We start from the raw sequence: 12,829 nt of genomic DNA on the forward strand, positions 1-12,829 counted from the left end.
GTAAAGTACAAGTAGTTGTCTATGCAGAGTTGATAAGTCTCAAAGTCACTAGGGAAATATAAACCCCTATGGGAGGTGTGCTAATTGTAGGAGAGGCCAGCTGACTACAAACAGAAGGCTGAGACAAAGACTCAGGAGAGAATCATTGCAAAGGATTACAGAGATGAGGTCTGGTGATAGGCTAGCATTTAGGTTGTGCTCAAAGATGATGGGGATGGGAGGCCTATAGGTTTGGCTGACCTGTCTTCAAGGATAAGGGTGAGCTAAGCTGAGTGCAGAGGTAGTGAGAGAGATCTGACAGAGAAGTAGTTGCTCAGAGTTTATATAAAAATGGATAAAAACTGATGAATGGATAAACAAAATACGCTATATACATACAATGAAATATTATTTGGCCATAAAATGATAAAGTACTGATATGTGCTACAACTTGGATAAACCTCAAGAACATAATGCTAAGTGAATGATTCAATTTATAGGAAACCCTTAGAATAAGTAAATCTGTTGTGACAGAAAGCAGATAGTTGCTTGCCAGGGGCTGGAGGAAAGGGGAAATGGGGCGTGCCCATTAATGTACAACAATGTTTCCTTTTGGAGTGATGAAATGTCTTGGAACTAGAGAGAGATGGTGGTTGTATAACATTGTTAATGGACTAAATGCCACTGAATGGTACACCTTAAAATGGTAATTTTGTCATGCAAATTTTACCTCAACACACACACACACACACACACATGCACACACTTGCGTCTGCACACACACACACAATACACATGGATGGGGCCTCTGTTGTGATACCTCTAAGAGGAGCTCTCCCTGGACTGCTGGGGAAGAGATGGGTTGATTTTCTTTTTTTGTTTTTGTTTTTGTTTTTGTTTTTGAGACAGAGCCTCGCTTTGTCACCCAGGCTGGAGTGCAGTGGTGCGATCTCGGCTCACTGCAAGCTCTGCCTCCCGGGTTCACCCCATTCTCCTGCCTCAGCCTCCCAAGTAGCTGCAATTACAGGCGTGAGCCACCGCGCCTGGCAGAGATGGGGGTGATTTTCCTTCCTCATCCTTCTCATTAGGTTGTGAACTCCTTAGCAGGGGCAGGAGCTGGATTATACTTATCAAGGTATGCCCTATTATATACTAAGTGCTCAATCTGTGTGGAATGAGCCTGAATTATCAGATTTTTTTTTTTTTTTTTTTTTTGAGATGGAGTCTTACTCTGTCACCCAGGCTGGAGTGCAGTGGCATGATCTCAGCTCACTGCAACCTCTGCCTCCTGGGTTCTCGGCTCACTGCAACCTCCACCTCCTGGAAAGTGATTCTCCTGCCTCAGTCTCCCAGCAGTTGGGACTACAGGTATGTGCCACCACGCCTGTGTGTGTATATATATATATATATATATACACACACACACACACACACACACATATATTTTTGTATTTTTAGTAGAGATGGGGTTTCACTACATTGGCCAGGCTGGTCTTGAAGCTCCTGACCTCGTGATCCGCCTGCCTCTGCCTCCCAGAGTGCTGGGATTACAGATGTGAGCCACCATGCCTGGCCTATCAGATATTAAATGTAAAGACAAAACACCTTTTTTTTTCCCTCAGAAACTAGGGGTTTTTGAACATATATACTTTTTTTTTTTTTTTTTTTTTTGAGACGGAGTCTTTCTCTGTAGCCCGGGCTGGAGTGCAGTGGCCGGATCTCAGCTCACTGCAAGCTCCGCCTCCCGGGTTTACGCCATTCTCCTGCCTCAGCCTCCGGAGTAGCTGGGACTACAGGCGCCCGCCACCTCACCCGGCTAGTTTTTTGCATTTTTAGTAGAGACGGGGTTTCACGGTGTTAGCCAGGATGGTCTCGATCTCCTGACCTCGTGATCCGCCCGTCTCGGCCTCCCAAAGTGCTGGGATTACAGGCTTGAGCCACCGCGCCCGGCCTAACATATATACTTTAACCAGTTTCTGTGTTATACTAATCTAAACAAGCGTCAAACTCTGTTTACCAATTTATAGATTCTAAACTAATTTATAGAAACTAAAACTAATGTATAGTTGCTCTGTTATACTAATTTATAAAGTATCAAACAATCCAGAAGATGAATGAAAATTCAGTCAATTATCCAGATATTTGGCCTAGCAAAAAGGGTGTTTGAGAATGATTTACAAAAACGTTCGCTCTTCATTTGGGTGTTATCAGGGCAAAAATGGCATTTACCTATTGGGAAGCCCAGTGTTAACTCAGCAATCTGGGTTCCTTTATCTTTCTCTTGGTCCCAAGGACTCTCTAATTGAAATTCTCTGTAGTTTGACAAAGGCAGAAGCTGGAGGATCTTTCTGCCTTTGGCATTTGTAGGAAATCTTTGCCTGTAGGATATGCTGGTGGCTCACATAAAAGAGGATATCTCACATGCACCCAGTTTGCTAATTTGAAGGTTTCTCGGCTAAGTCCTGGTAGACAAACCAATGTTTATCTCAACTCCAGATGGGGTGGTGGTGGGAAGCTGAGAAGGATGAATGATAGGCTTATGTGGTGGTACTCCCTAAGACTGAATCGGTGTAAACATTTTCTTCATTCATATTTCAATCGACTGCATTCATAAGAGATAAAAATTCAAATGATGGAAAATATGACCTTATTTAGAGAGACAAGGAATTAACTCTTTAAAAGTTGAGTGATCTATACATCCATAGTAGGCTACAAACAGCTCTAATAACCCAGCTGACATGAATATTGCTCAGTATTTCTCTCAACATCAATATTTTCCTTTTGATCAAGTGTCTCCACTGACAAGTCTCATTCCCTATCAGGATCCTTGATTTTTGTAATTTTTCTTGACTAAAAGTAAAATTTTTTACAGGCACACAAATTTGACCTAGAAAGATAACAAAGTTACAACCCATTGGACAATAGGAAGTGGTAACTGTTACTTAAGACTAAATTAAATGAGAAATTTATTGAAAAGCTCTGGAAAGAGGTTTCCACTATAGATGAGACACAAGTGCAAAGCTAATCTTTATAAATGTTACAAATACAGGCCACACGTGTCTTCAGGCTAAAGAACTTCATATTATTAAAGGTATATTCCTGAGTAATTTAAAAAAAATTAGTTTGACATTATTCCCTAGTTTTATCATTGCATTAGGTCAGCAATACAAGTACAAGTTAATTATAACCTGAGGTTACTAACCAAGAAGGAGTCACTTCCTGGATTACACTACCCTTATTCTGTCTGAAAATATGTTTGATTTATTTTCTTCCTCCCTTCCTTCCCTTCATCCTTCCTTCCTTCTTACCTCCCTCCTTTCCTTTCTTTCCTTCCTGGATAGTATATATTAACAATAAAAGTCATTTTGAAAATAAAGATTTTTCAGAAATCAGAAATATGAATAGAAGTTTGGAATAATAGCTTTTCTCCATACTACAGTATTTATTTTATTATTTTGTTCAATACCTTAAGGCTTAAAGCTAGCAAATGTAACAAAAATATTTCAGTTACCAGTTATTTTAATGATATAAAAGTACATTTGGCTAACTTTTGGACTCATTCAAATTTAGCAGGCTTTGGATTCCACCATTTGATAGAAGAGAAATTTCTTGGTTCCAGGGCATCATCCTTCACTAAAGTGTACCAAACATGAAGTAGTCAGTATGAGCAAAATTCAATAAAAATTTCAATAATTCAAAATACATAAGCCTGGGAATAAATTATTTTAAAATTAACTAAAACTGGATCAATCTGATTTTTCACCATAAACAACAGAAGATAAATCCAGCAGGGTTATAATATTTGCTTCAAACAATCACAATGAAGAAACAAATATTAGTGCTTGATATTGGATAAGTGCTCAAATATTTGTTAGAATAAATACATGAATGAATGAACACATCAGTAAATAAATATATTTGTAAAGTAAAATTTCCTTTTTAATAAGAGACCCTGGTTAGAAGATAAGCTGCTTAAAACAAATATTCACGAGTTGTTCATTTTTCGCTATAGTAACATAACATTGGACAAGGTACTGGAATGGTTTCTCATCAAGTTTATGTAAGAAGCACATATTTGATCTGTGGATATATTCTCTTTCAAATAGTTATTGTTTGTATCAGTTTTAAAGCATCAGCTTTTTATAAAGCCAAATACCAACTGCTTTTCTCTGAAAATTAAAAAAAAAAAAAAAAAAAAAAACATGTTCATGATTCTTCTTAGTACCTGATGAGCTTTTACGATAACAAATACACATTATTTCTCTAGTGCATGGAGCCATTAATCCTTCCAGGCTGATTTACATTTGCTAGAGGGAAGTGTATCTCCATACAACTTCAATGCCTCTTCCAGGGTGGCATGCAACCTTATTTGCATTGTCCCATGTCAGTAAAATAGCATAGATGAGGAATAAGCTATTTTCTGACATATCTTTTGTTTTGCGTTGGAAAGAGGAGAAGTGAAGGGGAAAGGGGGAAAAATAGAGACGTAATATAAATTGAGCTTCCAGTATGTGCCAGTCTGCTAGGGGCTTTTCGTTTATGACCTCTCCTAATAGTTACAACAATTCTGTGAGATGCTCTTCCCTTACAGAGGAAGAGGATGTTGAGACTTTTTAGGTTAAGTGACTCACCCAAGGCCACAGTTAGTAGCAGAACTGAGAGGCAAACCCAAATTCATCTGGCTCCAAAGCCTTCCTCTTTGCACTTCATTATAATGCTAATAAATTCCATTCAGCATTCCATGTCCTGGTATTGGGTCCCACTAGAATGTAAACTCTTCAAAGCAGCTAACTTGCCTTTTTCGCACTTGCACCCCTAGCACCTAGCTTGGTGCCTAACACATAATATCTCAAAACATAAATGTTGAAGGTATGAATGAGTGAATAAATTAATAAGAAAAAAATACACACAGACTGTCAGACCTGGAGGGGCTCTAATCCAACCATCTCCTTTTTTAGATGCGGGAAAGCAAGGCCTAGAGAGATTAAGTCACTTGCCTTTGGTTAAGCAACTAATTAGTGAAAGATTCAGAACTCGATTTCGGGTCTCTTCTGTATTCTCCTCTACAACATGCTACTACTTGTACAAACATTTTCTAAAGCATGTTCATCAACTCCTTGTGGTTTCCTAAGCATTGTATCCTCTTGATTTAATTTTTTAATTGCAAGCATTCCTCCCACATGGAAAGCAATGGAGGTTAGGAATACCACTAGCACACCAGAATGAAAACTCTGTGAGGACAGGAAATTATGTCTGTTTTGTTCATTTCAACAGGCTTGGCACTTAGAAGGTGCTCAGTAAATACTTGCTGAATAAATGCATATAATGAATATATATGATTTCCTTTTCAGTGATGAGCAAATTCTTCATAGATAATGATAGCATAGATTATATGAACGAATACTCGGCCGGGCGGAGTGGCTCATGCCTGTAATTTCAGCACTTTGGGAGGCTGAGGCAGGCGGATCACCCAAGGTCAGAAGTTCGAGACCAGCCTGGCCAACATGGTGAAACCCCATCTCTACTAAAAATACAAAAGTTAGCCAGGCATGATGGCGGGTGCCTGTAATCACAGCTACTTGGGAGGCTGAGGTGGGAGAATCACTTGATCCTGGGAGGCGGAGGTTGCAGTGAGCCAAGATCACGCCATTGTACTCTAGCCTGGGCAACAAAGTGAGACTCCGTCTCAAAACAAAACAAAACAAAGCCAAAAAGACAAAACAAAACAAAAATACACCAAAACAAATGCTCAATAAAATATTTCAATAAAATTGCTCAGTGAAATAGTATTCCTCTTTCCCTCCCTTTTCTTCCTTTCTCTATCTTCATCTGTAAAATGGGGGAAAATAACAGTATTCATTTCATAGGATTGTTATAAAGATAAATAATACATATAAAGCACTTAGCATGGTACTTAATATACAATTAACTCTCAATAAATGATAGTTATCAAGATGAATGTGATTTCTTCAAATCAAATACATAAGGACCCACATAATGAGGAGATGGAAGAATCGAAGACAAAAGAAAGTTGTTTTATGCTTTAAACTCTGTAAAATTGCCTTCAGACACAGTTCTCTATGTGCTTCAAACTTTGCAATTTCTAGGAGGGCTATAAATTATAGACATCATCTAAAATATCATAGATGTTTTCTCTTTTTCTTGGAGAGTCTCGCTCTGTCACCCAGGCTGGAGTGCAGTGGTACGATCTTGGCTCACTGCAACCTCCACCTCCCAGGTTCAAATGATCCTTCTGCCTCAGCCTCCCGAGTAGCTGGGACTACAGGCTTGCGCCATCATGCCCGGTTAACTTTTGCATTTTTAGTAGAGATGGGGTTTTACCGTGTTGGTCAGACTGGTCTCGATCTCCTGACCTCAGGTGATCTGCCCACCTCAGCCTCCCAAACTGCTGGGATTACAGGCATGAGCCACCGCACTCAGCCTCATAGATTTTTCTAGAATTTTTCTTGTGAAATTAATGGAGACAGAAGACATAATTAACCTTTATATAAACATATGACAATTATTCCTCAAACATTGCTATATGTAACTTTCAAAAAAGATCACCTCTCCACGAGTTCTTGTCCATTCCAGCAAAGGGTGTCGTTTTCCGCCACAGGGCTATGGCTGCAGATGTAGCCAGGCAAAGCACTATAGAAGCTGATGAAAGACTTCAACTTCTGAATTAGTTCCCTAAAAGAAAAACAAAACATCTGCGCATAAGAGGCAAGTAAACTCAGTATGAGAAAAGTTTAATTTCCTTATCAGCATGACAGAAAGGCTCTGCCAGGCTGATTAGAGCAATAAATGATTTTTAAAGACATTCTTGGCTACAAGGCCACAGTTTAGCTTTTTAAAAAAAAATCAATAAAATGATATTAGAAAAAAAGTTGCCTGTCATATAAGGTGCTGTTTCTATCAGAAGGATGATTTAATTCCAACATTCATTTTCTAAGACGTTCCACTTCCATTTTTTTTATTCAGAATGCTGTTACCTACATTTTCAAAGGTGCTGATTACAAGGCACACTGGAGCACTACATATCTTTTGGTTTCTGAGTGTAATTGGGTGCATTGATTGTAATTTACAATGCTATTACCCTAGAGGTGGCCCGTTTCCATATAGGCTCTGGCTAATGGTTGCAGATCAGAATTGCAGGGTGCTCAGAACAGTATAAGCTCTATGAAATTCTCCTGGCAATATAGTCAGAGCAACTCACATCTGCCAGAAAAGAAAGGTTTCTTTGTTCTTTGTATATTGTGGCTCCTGTGAGGGAGAGGGAGCAGGGTGGGGGACGATTCTAGTATATTTTATTATTTATTTGCTTTTGCTTTTGTGCTACATATAATAAGACAAGTGTGTGTGTGTGTGTGTGTGTGTGTGTGTGTGTGAGAGAGAGAGAGAGAGAGAGAGAGAGTGACAGAGAGAGAATATATTATGTCTGCAATTGTATGTAAACACACACACATAAATACCAGAAAAATTTCAGGTCTGTTATCTCATTTCAGATGTACGTGGATACACAAAGTAATACTCCTTAGACTGGAGAGAAGTGGGTATGTTTAAAAAGAAATATTAAAATATGTAATAGAGGTACAGTGGTAAACAGACAAGAATAAAACACACTTTATTTTCTAAAGCAATGTTACTGATAGAAAATTAAAGCATCCTTCACATCCAAATGTATCTCATGTCTATACTAAGTTTTTGGAGACTCTATCCAGGGAATTTTCTGGCAGTGGAGTAATTATTCAATATTGTCTCCAGGCTAAGAATGGACTGGCCTGATGTATAGGCCTCTATAGGAACCAGAGGCCTGAATATCATTTGGACACTGGTGGAAGTCCTTAGCCCAGAAATGCCTTCTAGGAGTTGTTCTCAGATCTGGCCAAATGAGGAAGACTGGTGAAAATATCCTCTTGTACTTAATTCGATTCTTCATTTTATTACTGCTATGGTTTAAGACGGCTTGTCCTTACCAAAACTCATGTTGAGGCGTGGTCCCCAAGGTGGCAGTGTTGGGAGCTGGTGCCTTTTAGAGGTGAAAATGGACTTATGTCTGCCTTGTAAGCCTGGGTTGGTTCTCCGGGGAATGGATTAGTTACCAGGAGAGTGGTTGTTATAAAGTGAGACTGCCTCTCATATTTGTCCTTTTCACTTGTGCTCAGTTCCCTTTCCTTTTCTCCACCATGTTTTCACATGGTATGCGGCCTTCACTTAGAAGGCCTCGCAAGATGAGGCCGCCCAATCTTGAACTTCCCAGTCTAATAAATAAACCTCTTTTCTTGATAAATTACCCAGTCTTAGGAATTCTGTTACAGCAACATAAAACAAACTAGGACAATTACCATAAAACTATTCATTTCAACTAATGATTTAAGAGATTGGGGAGGGAGAGAAAGGGCTCTCAGCATAGATTCACAAAGGCTTGGGTCACTGCAAAGTCAAGGTGATGGACAGAACAACTCAAGAAAGGTTTTTGGGACATATTTAACTTCTGATACCCCACAAGTTGCTTCCTGTTATGCCTGTACCCCCCACCCCACAGCCTACCCCTGGTGTCTGAGCACCATCAATTTCCAAAAAGAAGAGGCTCAATACAGAGCTCTGAAAATAAAAGTCAACATTATAGTTTCTCATAGAGGAAAAAGATGGGCTCAATTAACAGCTAATAGGAGAGATGCTCTGTTTTACAAGGTAATAATGCAGTTCCCAAGAGTGGATGCTGAAAGAGTAAAGGCTGAGTCTAAGTAATTCCCCCCACTCCATAAGGAAACTGAATACGGCCATTAGTCTACGGGAAACAATGGCCCTCTCTTAAAGGAAAGAGTTTCCCTTAGGCCTTTCCCTACCTCCAAACCCCCTCTCACTAACATAGCACATGGCAAGAAAAATTGAACCCATGTCAAGGCCTTCCATTTTGATTTCCATAGAAGTTAAAAAAAAAAACCAAAAACACCCTGAACTTCTCCCAACCCTTGCAGTTTTCTTGGTGGATCATAAAGATTATTGACAACTTGAAGAAGATCTAGATGAGGTTCGATCTAAATGTCAAGGGAATGAGGGTCTGCAATAAACATAAGACCTCCCACTTTAGTATAGAAAGATATTACCTGGAAGGGTTAAGATAAAAATCTAAGAAAACCACAAAGACAGTGAATATATTACTCTCGTCTCACACTGCTATGAAGAAATACCCAAGACTGGGTAATTTATAAAGAAAAGCCAGCGCTGCATGGCTGGGGAGGCCTCAGGAAATTCACAATTATGGCAGAAGCGGAAGCAAACATATCCTTCTTCACATGGTGGCAGGAAGGAGAAAAATGAGTGCCAAGCAAAGGGGGAAGCCCCTTATAAATCCACCAGATCTTGTGAGAACTAACTTACTATCATTAGAACAGGATGGGGGAACCACCTCCATGATTCAATTATCTCCATCTAGTCCCTCCCATGACGTGTGGAGATTATGGGAACTACAATTCAAGATGAGATTTGGGTGGTGACACAGCCAAATCGTATCAGTGAATAATGTGAACATAGCCTGAGTTATCATGTTCTAGAACTCAGGGAATCTCTTTGAAAGTTGAACAAGTTAACTTGGAAAAATAAAAGGTTATCCTACTTTATTAACTCCACAGGGCATATAGGATGGAGACAGAAAGAGACTGTGCTTTAAAAATTTACTTCTGAATTAGTTATTTTGAATTTGTTATTTTGAATTAGTTATTTTGAACACAGTTTTATTTTGCAACCATGTTAGAATGATTGGGTTCTCAGAACAGCCCCTTCAAACCTGTTGTGAGTAGTAGCTGAGAGCACTGTTTATGGAGTATGACTCAGCTGAGTTTCAGATGTCAGCTATGCCCTCACTTACTGAGCAGTGAAATCTTAGGCAAATTCTAAGCTTCTCTGAGCTTTAGTTTCCTTATTTGTAAAATGAAGATAATGATGATACCTATCTTGCAAGTTTACTGTAATGATTAAATGAGACAATGCATGTAAAGTGTTTAGCATAGTACCCACACAAGTAAGCACACAGTAATCACTCTACAATGTTAGCCATTGCCAATATTACAACATTATCATGAATCTGTAGAATAGAAATATATCATTGATATTGTTTGGCTGTGTCCCCACCCAAATCTCATCTTGAATTGCAGCTCCCATAATTCCCATGTTTTATGGGAGGGAACAGATTGGAGATAACTGAATCGTGTGGGTGGTTTGCCCCATACTGTTCCTGTGGTAGTGAATAAGTATCACGAGATCTGATGGTTTTATAAGGGGTTTCCCCTTTTGCTTGGCTCTCATTCCCTCTTGCCTGCCACCATGTAAGATGTGCCTTTTGCCTTCCGCCATGATTGTGAGGCCTCCCCAGCCACATGGAACTATGAGTCCATTAACCTTCTTTTTCTTTATAAATTACCCAGTCTCAGTTATGTCTTTATCAGCAGTGTGAAAATGGACTAATACAATCACATATATATGAAATACACATATTATATTCCAGATAAATTCATGTATGCAGGACAATTAAAAGTTTTTCAAGTGCTACATAATTTTATGTACAATAAGATAATTAAAATTCCTCACTTTTTTGAGGTAGATATTAATAAGTACAACCATATTCTCTCCCAATAGATTTTTCCTGGTATTCTTCCCAAACCAGTTAGCTACTGGGCTGGGTAAACCTCTTGACTTATTTGGTACAGCAGTTTGAATGGTCTTTTTCTCTGAGCCTGGTAGGAAGGTGGTGGTGACCCTGACAGGGATTTGTGTCTAAGAATTTAAGCACTGGATGTGGAGGGCTAAAATGAAGTCAAGTTAGAAAAAGATAGATTATGGGCTGGGTACAGTGGCTCACACCTGTAATCCCAGTACTTTGGGAGGCCAAGGCAGGTGGATCTTTTGAGAATAAGAGTTTGAGATCAGCCTGGCCAGCATGGCAAAACCCCATCTCTACTAAAAATACAAACAATTTAGCCAGGCACAGTGGTGTGCACCTGTAACTCCAGCTACTAGGGAGGCTGAGGCACAAGAATTGCTTGGACCCGGGAGGCAGATGTTGCAGTGAGTGGAGATCACACCACTGCACTCCAACTTGGGTGACAGAGTGAGACTCTGCCTCAAAAAAAAGAAAAAAAGAAAAAAAAGAAAAAAGAAAAAAAAGAAAAAGAAAAAGATAGATTAGTCGTCAGAGAAATGCAAATCAAAACCATGAGATACTACTTTACACCCACTAAAATGGTTATGATAGACAACAACAAGTCCAGTGAGGAGATGAATAAAATGGAACCCTCACACATTGCTGGTGGCAATGCAAAATGGTACTGCCACTGTGGAAAACAATCTAGCAGTTCCTCAGAAAATTAAGCACAGAATTACCACATGACCCAGCAATTCTACACCTAGGCATATATCCAAAAGGATTGAAAGTAGGTACTCAAATAAGTTTCTGTTCATGGCGGCATTATTAACAATAGCCAAAAGGTGGAACAAGACAGATGACCATCTACTGATGAATAAACAAAAGATGATTATATATATATATAATGAAATACAATGAAATATTATTCAGTCTTAAAAAGGAATGAAATTCTGAATGTGCTACAACATGGGTAAACTTTGAAAACGCTATGCTAAGTGAAAGAAGCCAGTCATGAAAGACCATGTATTCTATAATTCCACTTTTGTTAAACCTTCAGAATAGGCAAATATATACAGATATACAGTAGATTAGTGGTTGGTTAGGACTGGGGAGATGAAGGTTGAGGAATGATAGCTAAAGGGTACAGAGTTTCTTCCTGAGGTGATGAAAATGTTCCCAAATCTATTGTGATGATGATTGCGTAACTCTGGATATACTAAGAACAATTGAATCACACACTTTAAATGGATAGATTATATGGTATGTGGATTAAATCTCAATAAAGCTGTTACCCCTGCCCCTCAAAAGAAAGGGTAGAGAAGAGGTGAGAAATATGTCTTAGAGAAAGAGAGGGTTCTCTATTATGGGGAGGGATGCCCCTTGGAAGAATGAAAAGAAACATGGAGGAAAGTTGGGAAAAGCCAGGTTGGATGCAAATAAAATAAACATATAGGTGGCGCGGGAAGAAAAGAGAAATTTGTAAAAGCTGCCGCTTCAGTGCTGCAACAGCTGTAAACAGTTCAAATATATTTCTTCCTCCATCTTCTAAAATATTTTGTTTTCTTTCTCATTGTAAAAGAAATACATGTTCACTATGGAGAATTTAGAAAATAAAGAAAGATAGAAAGAGAAAAAATTCATTGTCCCACCAGACATAGATAATCACTGTTAATATTTCAATGTATTTTGCTCTAGATTTTTCTCTTGAGTAAAGTTTTACATTTATTTCTTTAACACCTATTCTTCTTGATAGGCTTGTTCTCTGAGTTCTTTTTGGTTCTTAGTGTGTATGATCTCCATTAGAATCCACTTAGAATCCAAGGTAGATTTGACTAGAAGAACCTCAGAATTAAATAAATCCTGGTTCTCAACTAATTCCCAGGCCCTGTGGGATGAGACAGTACCTGCCTTTTGAAGAACAAAGAGTAGGTCTCCAGCACAGTTCGCAAACTGGCAAATATCTTAGAGTCCCAAAGGACAGTGTTACCATTCCTTTATGGAAAACCTTCTGAATTACTGTGAGAAAATAAATCTTGGTCTCTAAAAGAAACTGATTATTGAAAATAAGTGTAGACATACTGTTTTGGAGAGTAGGGAAGAAGACTTTACAAACTGTTGGAGAGTTAATGAGCTTTTCAAAGGACAGCAACAACAAGGGATAATGTTCTCTGACACTACAGCAGCAGTGTGACAAAAGTAGTT

The 12,829-nt window shown here is 38.9% G+C and overlaps 1 protein-coding gene across 5 annotated transcripts in view; it reads right to left on the reverse strand.

The window, feature by feature from the left end:
- The window catches only part of GPC3 (glypican 3), a 456,076-nt gene that overhangs the window by 145,236 nt on the left and 298,011 nt on the right, over positions 1–12,829 (reverse strand). For all 5 annotated transcript variants that reach the window (XM_025371938.1, XM_025371941.1, XM_025371942.1 and 2 more), the window contains one exon: positions 6,547–6,672. In XM_025371938.1, coding sequence (XP_025227723.1) covers positions 6,547–6,672 — 126 coding nt within the window. The remainder of the gene's footprint in view (positions 1–6,546; positions 6,673–12,829) is intronic.

Source organism: Theropithecus gelada, chromosome X (genome assembly GCF_003255815.1).
Source record: "Theropithecus gelada isolate Dixy chromosome X, Tgel_1.0, whole genome shotgun sequence".
Classification (NCBI taxonomy): Eukaryota; Metazoa; Chordata; class Mammalia; order Primates; family Cercopithecidae; genus Theropithecus; species Theropithecus gelada.